Source organism: Panthera leo, chromosome A1 (genome assembly GCF_018350215.1).
Source record: "Panthera leo isolate Ple1 chromosome A1, P.leo_Ple1_pat1.1, whole genome shotgun sequence".
NCBI lineage: Eukaryota > Metazoa > Chordata > Mammalia > Carnivora > Felidae > Panthera > Panthera leo.
This window is the reverse complement of record NC_056679.1, coordinates 23002955-23017272: the sequence shown is the minus strand read 5'-3', so window position 1 is coordinate 23017272 and position 14318 is coordinate 23002955. Positions and strand designations below refer to the sequence as shown.

Here is a 14318-nt window from a genome sequence, read left to right as displayed (position 1 = left end):
GAAAGAAACTTAAAATTCATATGAACTCTCTGAGGATCCTGAATAACCAAAATAATCTTGAAAAAGAAAAACAAAGCTAGAGCCTCATAGTTCCTGGTTTCAAACACATAATAAAGCTATAGTAATCAAAACAGTATGGTTCTGGCAAAGACAGACATATAAACCAATGGAACAGAAAACACAGAAATAAATCCTCATATATAGTCAAACGGTCTCTGACAAATGTGCCACAGCTACACAATGGGGAAAGGATAGTCTCTTCAACAATGGTGTTGGAGAAATTGAATATCCACGTGCAAATTAATGAAGATGATCCTTACTTTACACTATAAACAAAAATTAACTCAAAATGGATTAAAGACCAAAATGGAAGATCTAAAACAGCAAAACTCCTAGAAGAAAACAGGGGGAAGACTTCATGACATTAGATTTGGCAATAATTTCTTGGATAAGACATCAAATCACAAGCAATAAAAGCAGAAAGAGACAGGGGCGCCTGGGTGGCTCAGTCGGTTAAGCGTCCGACTTCGGCTCAGGTCATGATCTCACGGTCCGTGGGTTCGAGCCCCGCGTCGGGCTCTGTGCTGACGGCTCAGAGCCTGGAGCCTGTTTCAGATTCTGTGTCTCCCTCTCTCTCTGACCCTCCCCCGTTCATGCTCTGTCTCTCTCTGTCTCAAAAATAAATAAACATTAAAAAAAAAAAAAAAAAAGCAGAAAGAGACAAACTGGACTAAATCAAACTCAAAAACTTCAACACTGTAAAAGAAACAATCAAGAGAGCGAAAAGGCAACCTACAGAGCGGGAGAATATCTGCAATCCATATGCACGATAAGAGATTAATATTCAGGATATATAAAGAACCACAATTCAATAACTAAAACCCAAACAATCCAATTTAAAAATGTGCAAAGGACTTGAATAGACATTTCTTCAGAGAAGATGCAGATCTTCATCAGCTTATGGTAGTATAACAAAGTACAGTAAACTGGGTGATTTAAACAACAGGCATTTATTTCTCACAGTTCATGGTTTATACTCATACTAATCTCCTTATCAAATGGTTTTTCAGCCACATCCTTCATATTCTTTTCCAAATAGCTTTCTTAGTTTTTGGAGTTTAGGCAGGCTGAGAATTTTCCAAATCTTTAAATTCTGATATCTTTTTGCTTCGCTTAACAATCCCTTGTTCAATTTGTTTCTCTCTTCTCAAAGTTTACTGTAAGTAGTCAGAAGGAACCAAGCTGCTTCCTCAATACAATGCTTAAAAATCTCATCAGCTAAACATTCATCCCTCCCAAGTTCCACCTTCCACAAAACGCTAGAACATAAACACAATTCAGCCAAGTTCTTTGCCACATTGTGAGAAGGATCACCTTTTTTCTATCATTCATCATTTCAGTCTGAGACCGCAAAAGAATGATCTTTCCATATCTATATCTACCCATATTTCTACCAACATTCTATTCGTGACTATTTATATATTCTCTAAGAAGATGGAGGTTTTCTCTATAGCTCTTTTCTTTCTGAGTCCTCACCAGAATCACCTTCAAAAGTCCCTCCACAATAACCCCAGCTTTTTCTACCACATACCTCAAGACTCTTTCAGTTTCCATCCATTACCCAGTTCCAAAGCCACTTCAGTGTTTTTATCTATTTGTTATAGCAGCATTCCACCTCATAGTCGCAACATTACCTCACAGAAACCTAATTACCAAAGGTTCACTTCCATATATCATCACATTAGGGCTTAGGGCTTCAAAATATGAATTGGGGTGGGGGGGATAAACAGTCAGTTCATAACAATATACAAATGGCCAACAAGTATATGAAAGGGTGCTCATTATCAGTAATCATTAAAGAAATGCAAATCAAAACCACAGTGAGATATTACCTCACACCCGTTAGAATAACTTCTGTCAAAAAAAAAAAAAAAGCATTTGGTGAGGATGTGGAAAAATTGAACTCCTGTGCCCTGTTGGTAGAAATGTACAATAGTAGAACCACTGTGAAAAACAGTATCAAGGTTCCTCAAAAAATTAAACACCATATTACCATATGATCCAGCAATCCCACTTCGAGGTATATATCCATTGGAACTGAAAATGGTATCTCAATAGACATCTGCATACCTACATTAACTGCAACATTATTCACAATAGTCAGGACGAAGAAACCTGAATGTCCATCAAGAGATGAAAAATAAAGAAAATAAGAAAAACTATATATATATACACACATACAATGGAATATATTCAGCCTTTAAAAAAACAGAAATCCTGAGGCACCTGGGTGGCTCAGTCAGTTAAGTATCCTGACTCTTGATTTCAGCTCTGGTCATGATCTCAGCAGTTCATGGGACCGAGCCCCACATCAGGCTTGGCACTGACAGCATGAAGCCCACTTGGGATTCTCTCTCTCCTCTCTCTCTGCCCCTTCCCCACTCACACATGTACTCTTTCTTTTTTTTTTTTAATCTTTTTTTTAATCTTTACTTATTTTTGAGAGAGAGACAGCATGTGAGCAGGGGAAGAGGAGAGAGAGAGGGAGATACAGAATCCAAAGCAGGATCCAGGCTCCGAGCTGTCAGCACAGAGCCTGACGTGAGGCTCGAACTCAGAAACTGAGATCATGATCTGAGCCGAAGTCGGACAGTCAACCGACTGAGCCACCGTGGTGCCCCATATGTGTACTCTTTCAAAATAAACTTGAAAAATATAAAAACTAAAAATAAATAAATAAAATTTTAAAAAGGAAATCCTGACACATGCTGCAACATGGATGAACCTTGAAGACATTACACTAAGTAAAATGAACAAGTCACAAAAAAGACAAATACTGCATGATTCCACTTACATGAGGTCTGACTATATCTACAACAGTCAAACTCTTAAAAACAGAAAGTAGATCTCTAGCCAGCTAGTGGGCATTAAGAGTAACCCAAGGAACCCAAAACTTGAGGCTGGTGTCTGAAGAGAACACAGGCATGCGGAGGACTATACCCTTAACCTGTGAGGTTTGGCCCAATTCTGGGTCCTTGGTGTCAGAACTCACTACAACATACACAGCAGACAAATTTTTAATGAAAGAATTAATTGTGCCTTCTCAGCCTCAAGAAAAGTAGTAAGCTTAAGTAAAGAGAAATGTTTGAAATTATACTCTAATTTTTAGTTCTTCTATAAGCTTCAAATGAAAAGGTATTCTTCATATCCTCTCTAGCAAGGCTAGAGCTTTTACAAAGATCTAAAGTGGGAGGGGGGGAGGCGACTCATTTAAGAAGAGCTTGTTCAACTAATAGCAAACTAACAGCATGCTACTGAAGTAGAATATAGGTAAATTTAACTATAGATAACCCCAAAATGTAATTTTTTTCAACAAAAGAGGTAGAAACCAACAAACGTGTAAAATATTTGAACATTTTATTTTAGTTTTACTTTTCTTTAATATATACTGACAAGAGAAATAAAAAGCCACATAGAAGTCTGGGGGAAAAAAGATAATATCAAATCCTCATTAAAGTAATGATTAAGTCTCCAAGAGTCAGCTGTAAGTTGGGGGGGGGGGGGGGGGGAGGGAAAGGCTAAAAAAAAAACCATATGAAATAATAACATAAAATAAAGTGAACAGCCCTTCTCTGTACTAATTCCCAACCAATTAGAAAGAAACCCCAAAACTGTAGACAGCTGGTCAGAAGAAAGCTTACAAAAGTAAATATAAATCAGTTAAAACAATGACTATAGTTTTGCATTTGGTCGTGACTGCTGAATGAATGCTGTTTGTTTAAGTGATTTGGTTTTAACTTTTAAATTTTAGTAATAAACGTTCAGAATAATTAAATTCTAACAAATAGCTGTAATTTCAAATTAATGAATAATGCTATTTTCTCCTTCTTAACCTAAATTCCTCTTCTCATTAGTACCATAAAAAAAAATTTGCCTTAAAATAGGTCTGAATTTTAAATAAGTCACTTAATAAAATAAAGACCTTTTTTAAAAACAATATAAATATGGGAAATAAAATTTGGAATTCTTGTGGCACATTTTATATCTATTCCAAGGAAAGTAAAAACAACTTGACATAGTTAAATGTGCCATTCATTTACAGCAGATTGCAATATTTTACTAGAAAAATAAATGAAAATATTTTGCAAATGTGATTTGTTAAATTAGATTTGTCTCAGCCCAAAAGTACCCAACAGGCACTGGGTAAATGCTAAGAAATCTAATTTTTAACAAGTGCCAAAACAGAGGAGCTACTTAAATTGATTTTTTGGCATACCAAATCTGGTAAATATGATATATATCTGCCCAAGCTTCCTGATTTCACACATACTAAAGAAGACCAATAGACCCTATGACTCACTCCTAAAAACAGATAAGGAACAAAAGCAATATTTTATGATCAGTCGACTCCTATACACAGAATTTTAATTCAATCAAAAATGCTCTTCTCTTTTCAGTTTAAATAGCTGATTTTTTGTTATTTAATAGAGATTCCCACAAGAGCTTGTCATAACCCAAAAAGTAACACCAGCCAATTCTTACACTGGTCTAATATGTCAGCATCAAAGAACGTCTGACCAAATGGTTTTACTGGTACTATCAAGTTTTTAATCTGAATTATTACAACTATGTAATATAAATGAAAACATATCTTTCTGAATGAGACTCAAATAATTCTCTAAAAATTCAAGTTCTTAAAATGAATTCAAATTTGGTTCTTTTCCCCAATGCTGTATCTTTAATAAAGTATAGTCAGTGTATTATATTTAGATCTTTAATAACACATATTCAGTTTGCTATATTTACTCCAATCAAAATGAGGTACTCTGTGCAACGTTATAGGACTCCTATCTCTATAACAAAAAGTAAAAACAAAATAACAAAATGAAAGATGTTGATATAAAACATCAATGGAAAAGAAAACGTAATGAAAATAACTGAATTTATAAAAGTGTAATTTTTATACATGTGTAAAATATATGAGGTTATTGTCATGAGATTTCTAAAATAACTTACAAATCTAAATTCTACCATATAGAGAAACTTACAATGGTAAACATATTACTTACAAATAAAACAATGTCTTTTATCTTATCTCCTGAGTGGGTTTTTACTACCATCTAGTGTTATACCTTAAGAAATACTTTCTTGTAAAAATTAAGTTATGAAAGACACTTTATAATATCACTCAAACATTACCAGAAGATGTAATTAACTGTAAGAAAAAAAAAATCACAGTATGGAAAATAGCTTTTTAAAAAGATGTTTTATATACAAAAACTAATTTCATTATTCTTAAAAGTTTTGTTGTATTACTCATTGTGTGATTGTGTAATTTACATCAAATCCTTACTAGGACTTCCAAATACGTACTCAACTTGCCTGGAAAAACAAGGTATACAGCACAAAGATTCAGCCCATTTAGTGTAACTAATGTACTCAAAAAGCCAAATAATTAGAGTATAAAATGATTATCAATGCTCTCTCCATGGCAACGGGTCTATGAAAGGTCTTCTTCTTCCCCGGATGCCTTAAAAACTAGCATTTTAGGTTCCATAAAGAGAGAAGAGCAGAGCTAGGGTTATGCTCCCTAGAATCATATTGTTTGCTAGTGAATGTCACCCTTCAACTTGCCAAATACTAAATCAGCTAGTAAAATAAACCCCAAACTGTAAAAAAACACCAAAAGGTTGAAAAAGAAGATGAAGCCATGGAAACACATTCTTTTAATGGGTTCAGAAACTGTCTTTATTAGATTTTACTCTGCTAGAAATTATTTTCTCAGTCTAGGGAATCTGGAGATGAATCTGAGAGGATTTAAGTTGCTCTTAGCAAATTAACAATTTAGAAGTCCTGTGGATTCTATTTCAGCAAAGTTTTGCCTATAGCTTTTATTACCACAATATTATATATTAAATTTTATGGCATTAACCATGCTTTTTTTTTTAATGACACAAAAATAAAAATTGTGCTCATGACACATACAAATAAATTATGGATTATACCTTTTTTAATCCTTCCCATAGAAATAGAAATAATCAACTTTTGAAACTGAATGTAATAAAATCATCCTAAAGTATCATGTCTACAATTACTCACTTGAAATGACCTTTCCATTGTTATTGCAAAGTAGTATTCTCTCCGGGGATATCTTCGCTCACAAACCAACACTTGATTGCATATTCTGCCCTTTTCTCCCGTTTGCTTGGTAAACAACTTCTTCCCAATCATTTGTGAGGAAACAGCTTTTGCTTCTTCTGGACTGAAATAAGAAAAAGAACTCAAATTCTTTTCTCCTCCAACTGAGGAAAACAAAAGCACATGACAGCCAAAATTTTATCTCATTTAATATTTAAATTTCAGCATTTTCATCAGTTCAATAATAAGGGGCAATTTTTACAATATATCTTTTTCTTTAATAATGATTTTGCTTTAAAAAACATGACTTACGAGAAAACTATCTTCACTCCTCCTTTGAGGCCACTCTCAAATGTTCCTTTTCCTCTACCACCAGCTAAAACCTGTGCCTTTATCACAACATCTTTTGAACCTAGAAGAAAAACACTTCTGTTAGATAAGCAGCACGTAACAGCATTCAAGACAGTATTTTGTTATTAAGCATACATATTAAGTGATATTATCAAATGTAGTAGTCTCATTTACCCACAGTGTCAAAAAAATGAAGTATTCCACGTGTATAAATTTTCTAGATTAGAACATTAAAACATCCATCATCTAAAGATCCACAACTTGAACTAGCCACTCATATGACACCATTCCTTAAAGTACACTGAAAATAATTTTCCTTTTCTATAACACTTTAAGTATCCAGTGCTTTGGAAGGTATTAAAAGTACAAAACTGAGACTCAAATGTCTTCCCAACATTTCCTTCCCTTTCTATTCACATGTAAAATTGCTATTCTGTGAACATTTGAGTTAAAAATGCTACTTCGCGCAGAAATACACCATGACTTAAGGGGTAAGTGCCAATATTGATACCACACTGTTCCTCTAACAGAGAGACCTGTTAATATACACATTCTTGAGCTATACTATTATGAGGAGTATTATCAGGAATTAAATTATATTTATCAAAAGATTCAGGGGTGTTATGTTTATAACATTAAAAAAATAAATAATCTTTTAAATAAACACTCTGAATTTTTCTTAACAGGTAGATCGATTTCTCTTCTATCTTCCTCTTTCTAAAGTGCTGAATAAAATCAGCAAACCAGCTGTTTAGCCTAGGTACCACACTCATCATTCATGATCCAGAGCTATAGCTCTTGGAGGGGCATTCTCAGTCTCCCTGAGAATGAGGGAGAATTTCAGAACCTGCTCATTTTCCCTCTTACAGCATTTTGCCTATACTAGCAGTGAAACACTAGTATTACATTATGGCAAAATAATAAGCCTTGAGGTCAGGGTTAGGGACACTTTTATCCTTATTCCTTATAAGCCCAAAGCAGTCCCTGGGATATAACTACCAATCCATGCCCACACCATGCAGAATGAGAGGGGACTCCCACCTAATCAGATAAAGCAACCAAATCAAAGAGGTAACAAATGCAGTTTGTGATAAAACCAGTAAGAAATGACTTAAAGTTTACACTTAAACTATTACAAAAGAATATTTAGAAAATTAATGATGTAAATGAGTGTACATTTAGAAGCCAGAAGACGGTTCTTTGAGTCAGTCAAGGCAGTATTTAAAAGAACCCTCTTTCTCACACTCCGTACCCATTCAGTCAGGAAATCATACTGATTCTATCTTCAAAATTTATCCAGAATCTTGACCACTCCTCATCACCTCATTTGGATCCTGGTCCCAGTCACCATTATATCTCAGCTAGATTACCCTTGTCCCTGACAGAGTATTCTCAAAGCAGCAAAGTGAGCACATCACTCCTCTATTTAAAACCTTGCAATGTCCTTTTTACTCAGAGTAAAATTCACACTCCTTACAATGGCCTAAAGGCCCTATAGAATCTCCCAGTACTCTTCCTATAACCTCCTCATTGCTCACTCCACTCCAGCTACACTAGTCTCTGCTGTTTCCAGGCATGTTCCTGCCTACAGGACTTGGCTCTAATGCTCCTGCCACCTGGAATATTGGTCATCCAAGTACAAGAATCCCGTTTTTCAAAAGTTCGCATTACATCACTTTGCTTTTACAAAAGACCTACATCAGTATGTTTTCACTAACCAAAAGAAATCCGAAAATGATTTTCACTTCTATAAGAACAATGTTCAGTGCTTGTTTTGCAGAGCCATTACAGAGGCAGCATGCACCCCAAACAGCAAGAGTGGCCCCACCAAGCTCCTTACCCAGGAACTAAATTCAGTGCCTCAGCATCAAGCCACCATAGCTTTGAACTGTGTCTCTGAGCGTCTGTGCTTTATCTTGACTTATTTTGTGCATCTCTGTTAGCAAGATGTGTTCTAAGGTATCAGAAAAGCCTAGGAGGGGTCATCTGTTGGGTCTGGGAATGCTTGAAAACATTTCCATATAAATTGTTGGTAGGTGCTCTTTTGCTTTATGCCATTTTGGCTTATAAAATGTTTCACAAGAATGCTCTACTTTCAGATACAAGAAGATACCTATAACCATTTGAGAAAGGTCCTCATTCCCTTCAAGTTTTTTCTTCTTACATATCATTGTCCATGATGCTTACCCTGATCACTCTACTTAATACTACGATCTGCCTACCTGTGACCAATCCCCCTCACCCTGCCCTTTTTTCTTCCCCATAGAATTCATCACCTTCAAACATAATACATAATTTTCTCATGTTTATCATTTATTGTTTTGCTCGCCCACTAGAATATAGACCAGAAGGGCAAAATCTTGGTCGTGGTTATTGATGTTCTCAAGCTCCTGGGAGGGTTCCTAGAATATATTTTCTGAATGTTGAATAAAAGAACATTTAAAGATGGAACAAATTTGGGATGCCTGGGTGGCTCAGTCAGTTAAGCATCCAACTTCAGCTCAGGTTCATGATCTCACAGTTCATGAGTTCAAGCCCTTCATGGGGCTCTCGGTTGTCAGTACAGAGCCTATTTCTGATTCTCTCTCTCTCTCTCTCTCTCTCTGCTCCTCCCCCAACTGTGCTCATACTCTCTCAAAAATAAACGTTTAAAAAAAAATGGAACGAATTTGTAAAAAAATCTAGATTTTCCACTGCTCTTTAAAAAACTCAAAACTGGGGGCGCCTTGGTGACTCAGTCAGTTAAGTGACTGACTTTGGCTCAGGTCATAATCTCACAATTTTTGAGTTCAAGCCCCACATCAGGCTCTGTGCTGACAGCTCAGAGCCTAGAGACTGCTTCAGATTCTGTGTCTCCCTCTCTCTCTCTGCCCCTCCCCTGCTCGTGCTCTGTCTCTCATAAAATGAAAAAACATTAAAAAATAAAAAAATAAAAAACTGAGAACTGGAAATACTGGGCTCTGCAACTAAAGCTGATTAGAAGTGCCTTGTTTACACAGATAGACCCTTTTCTATCTGCCATAGCCCTCAAGATAGACCCTTTTCTATCTGCCACAGTCCCCACCATTCCCAAGTGAAAACAATTTAATATTAGATAAAAAACTAGAGAAAACTTAAGAAATTTCCTTAAAACTAACAATAATTTTCCTACGGGAAGACAACAGGTAGCCTCAGGGACAAAGGCAAATTACAGAGTTCATGCCCAAACTAAAAGAAGCAGCCACTAGTCATTTTACCTTTTTCTGGTTACCTGCCAAGTCCTGGTTTTCTGGTACTTTAGAAATATTCATTTATATCCAAAGAGGATAAATGTAATCCCAACAGTGTAAATATCATGTAAAAATAGTCAAGAGTTAAACTGATGCTTTGCTAGGCTAGATTCAAATATTCACACATTAAGCTGAGGATTTAAAATATTGACCTATTTGAGTAGTAAAGCTCTGCTTTTTCAAAAATATTTTATAAGACAGAAGACTCTTCCCCCAAGTGCCAACTTCCTTTCTTCCTTGAGGGAAGAGCCTTCTGTCTTATAAAATTTATAAGAATATAAATTCCTTAAGGGCAGAGATGATTCTTCAAAAGTTCCTTCTATAAAAGCCTTTCACAACAAAAGAAAAGCCAAAAAAAAGTTAATGAATACCGTTTCATCAATAATCAAGAGAAGGAGAAGGATTACAAGAGACATCTGAGGACAACTGATTGAAACAAGATTTTATTCAATTCCATTAATTCATTTAAAAATTACATCTATATACCAGTTACTGTGCTGGAGTTGTAGACACAATGATCAAAAGGGACCTACCCTGCCCTTAGAGAGCTTACAGTCTTTATTAGATTTGGCCCTTTGCTCTAGTCAGACAAGAGCTTTTATGGATTCCAAGACTTATTTAAAATATATTCATTATCCCTGCTAGCTTCAGTTATTCACAAACGTTTTAAGCATTCTTCTATATAGTCATCCAATAAAACACTACGAAGAAGAAAAAAGAAGGCAAAGCGCTATTGTCTGCCATTAGAAGTCTCCCTCCAGACTGGCATTCATCAATTGGCAACCTTTGTACATGTTTATTCAACCAGACAGAAATTCCATCTTAATTATACTAGAATCCTAAACACTAGGACTAAGACATGGAGTGACTGAATAAATTAAAAAACAAGACTCATGCATGCTGCAAGAGACTCACTTTTAGATGGAAGGAAACAGAGTGAAAGTGAAAGGATGAAAAAAGATATTCCACACAAACAGAAACCAAAAGAAAGCCAGAGTAGCTATACTTATTTCAGACAAAATCAACTTCATAACAAAGACTATAATAAGAGACAAGAGTGTTAAATAATGATAGAGGTGTCAATCCAACAAGATGATATATCATTTGTAAATATTTATGCACCCAACATAGAAGCACCTAAATATATAAAGCAAATCTTAACAGACCAAAGGGGGAAACAGACAGTAATAGAATAGTAGTAGGGGTCTTTAACACTCACTTACATCAATGGATAGATCATCCAGACAGAAAATCAAAAAGCAAATATAGGCCTTAAATAACAAATTCAATCATGGTCTAAATATATATATAACATATATACACATATTTAAATATATATGAATATATATATTGAATGACATCCCATCCAAAATCAACAATATATATTTTTCTCAAGTGCACATGGAACATACTCCAGGACAGATGACATGATAAATCACAAAACAAGTCTTAATAATTTAAGAGAACTGAAATCATATCAAGCATCTTTTCCAAACACAGTGGTAAGAAACTAGAAATCAATTAAAGAAAACTGGAAAATTCACAAATACGTGGAGATTAAACAACATGCTACCAATGGGTCAAAGAAAAAAATCAAAAAAGAAATTAAAAAAATACATTGAGACAAGCAAAATGGAAATACACCAAAATTTATGGGATGCAGAAAGGGCAGTTTGAATTCACAGTAATAAATGCCTATTTTAAGAAACAAGAAAAGTCTCAAACAAATTAACTATGTACCTCAAGGAACTAAGAAAGAACAAAGCCCAAAGTTAGTAGAAGGAAGGAAATAACGAGATTAGAACAGAAATAAAGGAAAAACAATGGAAAAGATCAATGAAAATAAGAGCTGCTTCTTCAAAATAACAAACTTTCAGCTAGGCTCACCAAAAAAAGAAAAAAGAGTGGACTCAAATAAATAAAATCAGACAAAAAGATATTACAACTGCTAACCCAGAAATGCAAAAGATAAGAGACTATTATGAGCAATTAATGACAACAAACTGGACAACCAAGAAGAAATGAATTCCTAGAAACATACAACCTACCAAGACTAGATCATGAACAAACAGAAAATCTGAACAGATTACTGGTAAGGATATTGAATCAGTAATCAAAAACCTTCCAATAAATGAAAGTCTAGGACCAGATGGCTTTATTGGTGAATTCTACCAACATTAAAAAAAGAATACCAATCCTTCTCAAACTCTTTGAAAAAAAAAAATAGAAGAGAACACTTGCAATTCACTTTACAGGGACAGAATTACCCTGATACCCAAACCAGACAAGGATGCCAAAGGGAAAGAAAATTACAGGGTAATATCCCTGATCAACACACATGCAAACATCCTCAACAAAATATTAGGAAACTGCATGCAACAACACATTAAAAGAATCAATACCATAAAAAAAAAAAAAAAAAAATCACATACCAACATCAAATAGGATTTATTCCAGGAATCAAAGGCTACTTAAATATCCACAAATCAGTGAATGTGATATTAACAAAATGAAGGGTAAAAAATCATATGATCATCTCAAAAAATGCAGAAAAAGCATATGGCAAAATTCAGCATCCAATTATGTAAAAAACTCCACAAAGCAGGTAGAGAAGGAACATATTTCAACATAATAAAGGCCATATATAAGCCCACAGTTAAGATCTTATTCAACAGTGAAAATTTGAAAGCTTTGGCCCTAAGATCAGCAAGACAAGGATGTCCACTCTTGCCACTTTAATTCAATATAGTTCTACCTACAGCAATTAGGCAAGAAAAAGAAATAAAAAGCATCCAAATTAGAAAGGAAGAAGTAAAACTCTCACTGTTTGCATTTAACATAGTGTTATATACAGAAAACCCTAAAGACTCCATCAAAAAACTATTAGAACTAGGGGCACCTGGGTGGCTCAGTCAGTTAAGCATGAGTTCAAGCCCCATGTCAGGCTCTGTGCTGACAGCTCAGAGCCTAGAGCCTGCTTCAGATTCTGTCTCCCTCCCTCCCTCCGTCCCCCCCGCCCCGTCCCTCCCCAACTTGTGTTTTCTCCCTCTCAAAAATAAAGAAATAAACTTAAAAAAAAAATTATTAGAATAAATGAATTCACTAACACTGCAGAATATAAAATCAATACAAAAATTGATTACATTTATATACATTCATAACTATCAGAGAAATTTTTTAAAAATCCTATTTACAACTGCCTCAAAAAGAACAAAATACCTACGAATAAATTTAACCAACGAGGTAAAAGACCTATACACTGAACTATAAGGCACTGATTAAAGAAACTGAAGAAGACACAAATGGAAAGATATTCTGGACTGTTATAATACAGTTAAAATGTCCATAGCAATCTAAAGATTCAATGCAATCCCTATCAAAATTCTAATGGCATTTTTCACAGAAATAGAAAAAACAATTCTAAAATTTGTATGGAACCATAAAAACAATGCCAAGTAGCCAAAGCAAACTTGCAAAAGAAGAAAAAAGCTGAAGGCATCACACTCCCGTATTTCAAACTATATTACAAAGCTAAAGTAATCAAAATAGTATAGTACTGACATACAAGTAGACACATAAAACAATAGAACAAAATTGGGAGGCCAGAAATAATCCATGTATATATGGTTAATTTATCAAAAAGAAACCAAGAATATACAATGGGGAAAGGACAGTCTCTTCAATAAATGGTGTTGGAAAACCTGGACAGCCATGTGCAAAAGCATGAAACTTAACCACTATTTTATACCATACACAAAAATTAACTTGAAGTGCTTTAAAGAGGTGAACATAAGACTTAAAAAACCATAAAACTCCTAGAAGAAAACATAGGCGACAAGATCTTTGACAAAGGTCTTGGTGATGATTTTTTTAATGTGACACCAAAAGTAAAAGCAACAAAAGCAAAAATAAATAAGCAGGATTATATCAAATTGAAACACTTCTGCACAGCAAAGGAAACCTTTAACAAAATAAAAAGGCAACCTACTGAATGGGAGAAAATATTTGCAAATCATATATCTGATAAGGAGTTAATACCCAAAACATAAAGAACTCATAAAATTCAATTGTGAAAAAGAATCTGGTTAAACAACAAGCAGAAAATGTGAACACACATTTTTTTCAAAGACATACAGATGGCCAATAAACACACAAAAAGATGCTCAAAATCACTATTCATCAGGGAAATGCAAATCAAAACCACAATGAGCTATCATCTCACACCTGTTAGAATGGCTATTAAAAAAAACAAGGAATAACAAGTGTTGGTGAGGATGGAAGAAAAGGGAACGCTCATGCACTGTTGGAAATATAAATTGGTGCAGCCACTAGGGAAAATAGTAAAGGCATTCCTCAAAAAACTTAAAAATAGAACTACCAGGGGCGCCTGGTGGCTCAGTCAAACGCCTGACTTTGGCTCAGGTTGTGATCTCTCAGCTCATGAATTCGAGCCCGACATCCAGCTCAGTACTGACAGCTCAGAGCCTGGAGCCTGTTTCAGATTCTGTGTCTCCTTCCCCTCATTCCTCTGCTTGTTCCTCTCTCTCTCTCTCTCTCTCT

At 34.9% G+C, this 14318-nt stretch overlaps 1 protein-coding gene across 5 annotated transcripts in view; it reads right to left on the bottom strand.

Annotated features, from left to right (window-relative positions):
- SUCLA2 (succinate-CoA ligase ADP-forming subunit beta) overlaps positions 1-14318 on the bottom strand; it is a 58095-nt gene that overhangs the window by 20033 nt on the left and 23744 nt on the right. For all 5 annotated transcript variants that reach the window (XM_042917493.1, XM_042917573.1, XM_042917429.1 and 2 more), the window contains exons 3-4: positions 6451-6550; positions 6100-6262 (exon numbers count right to left, since the gene is read on the bottom strand). In XM_042917493.1, coding sequence (XP_042773427.1) covers positions 6100-6262; positions 6451-6550 — 263 coding nt within the window. The remainder of the gene's footprint in view (positions 1-6099; positions 6263-6450; positions 6551-14318) is intronic.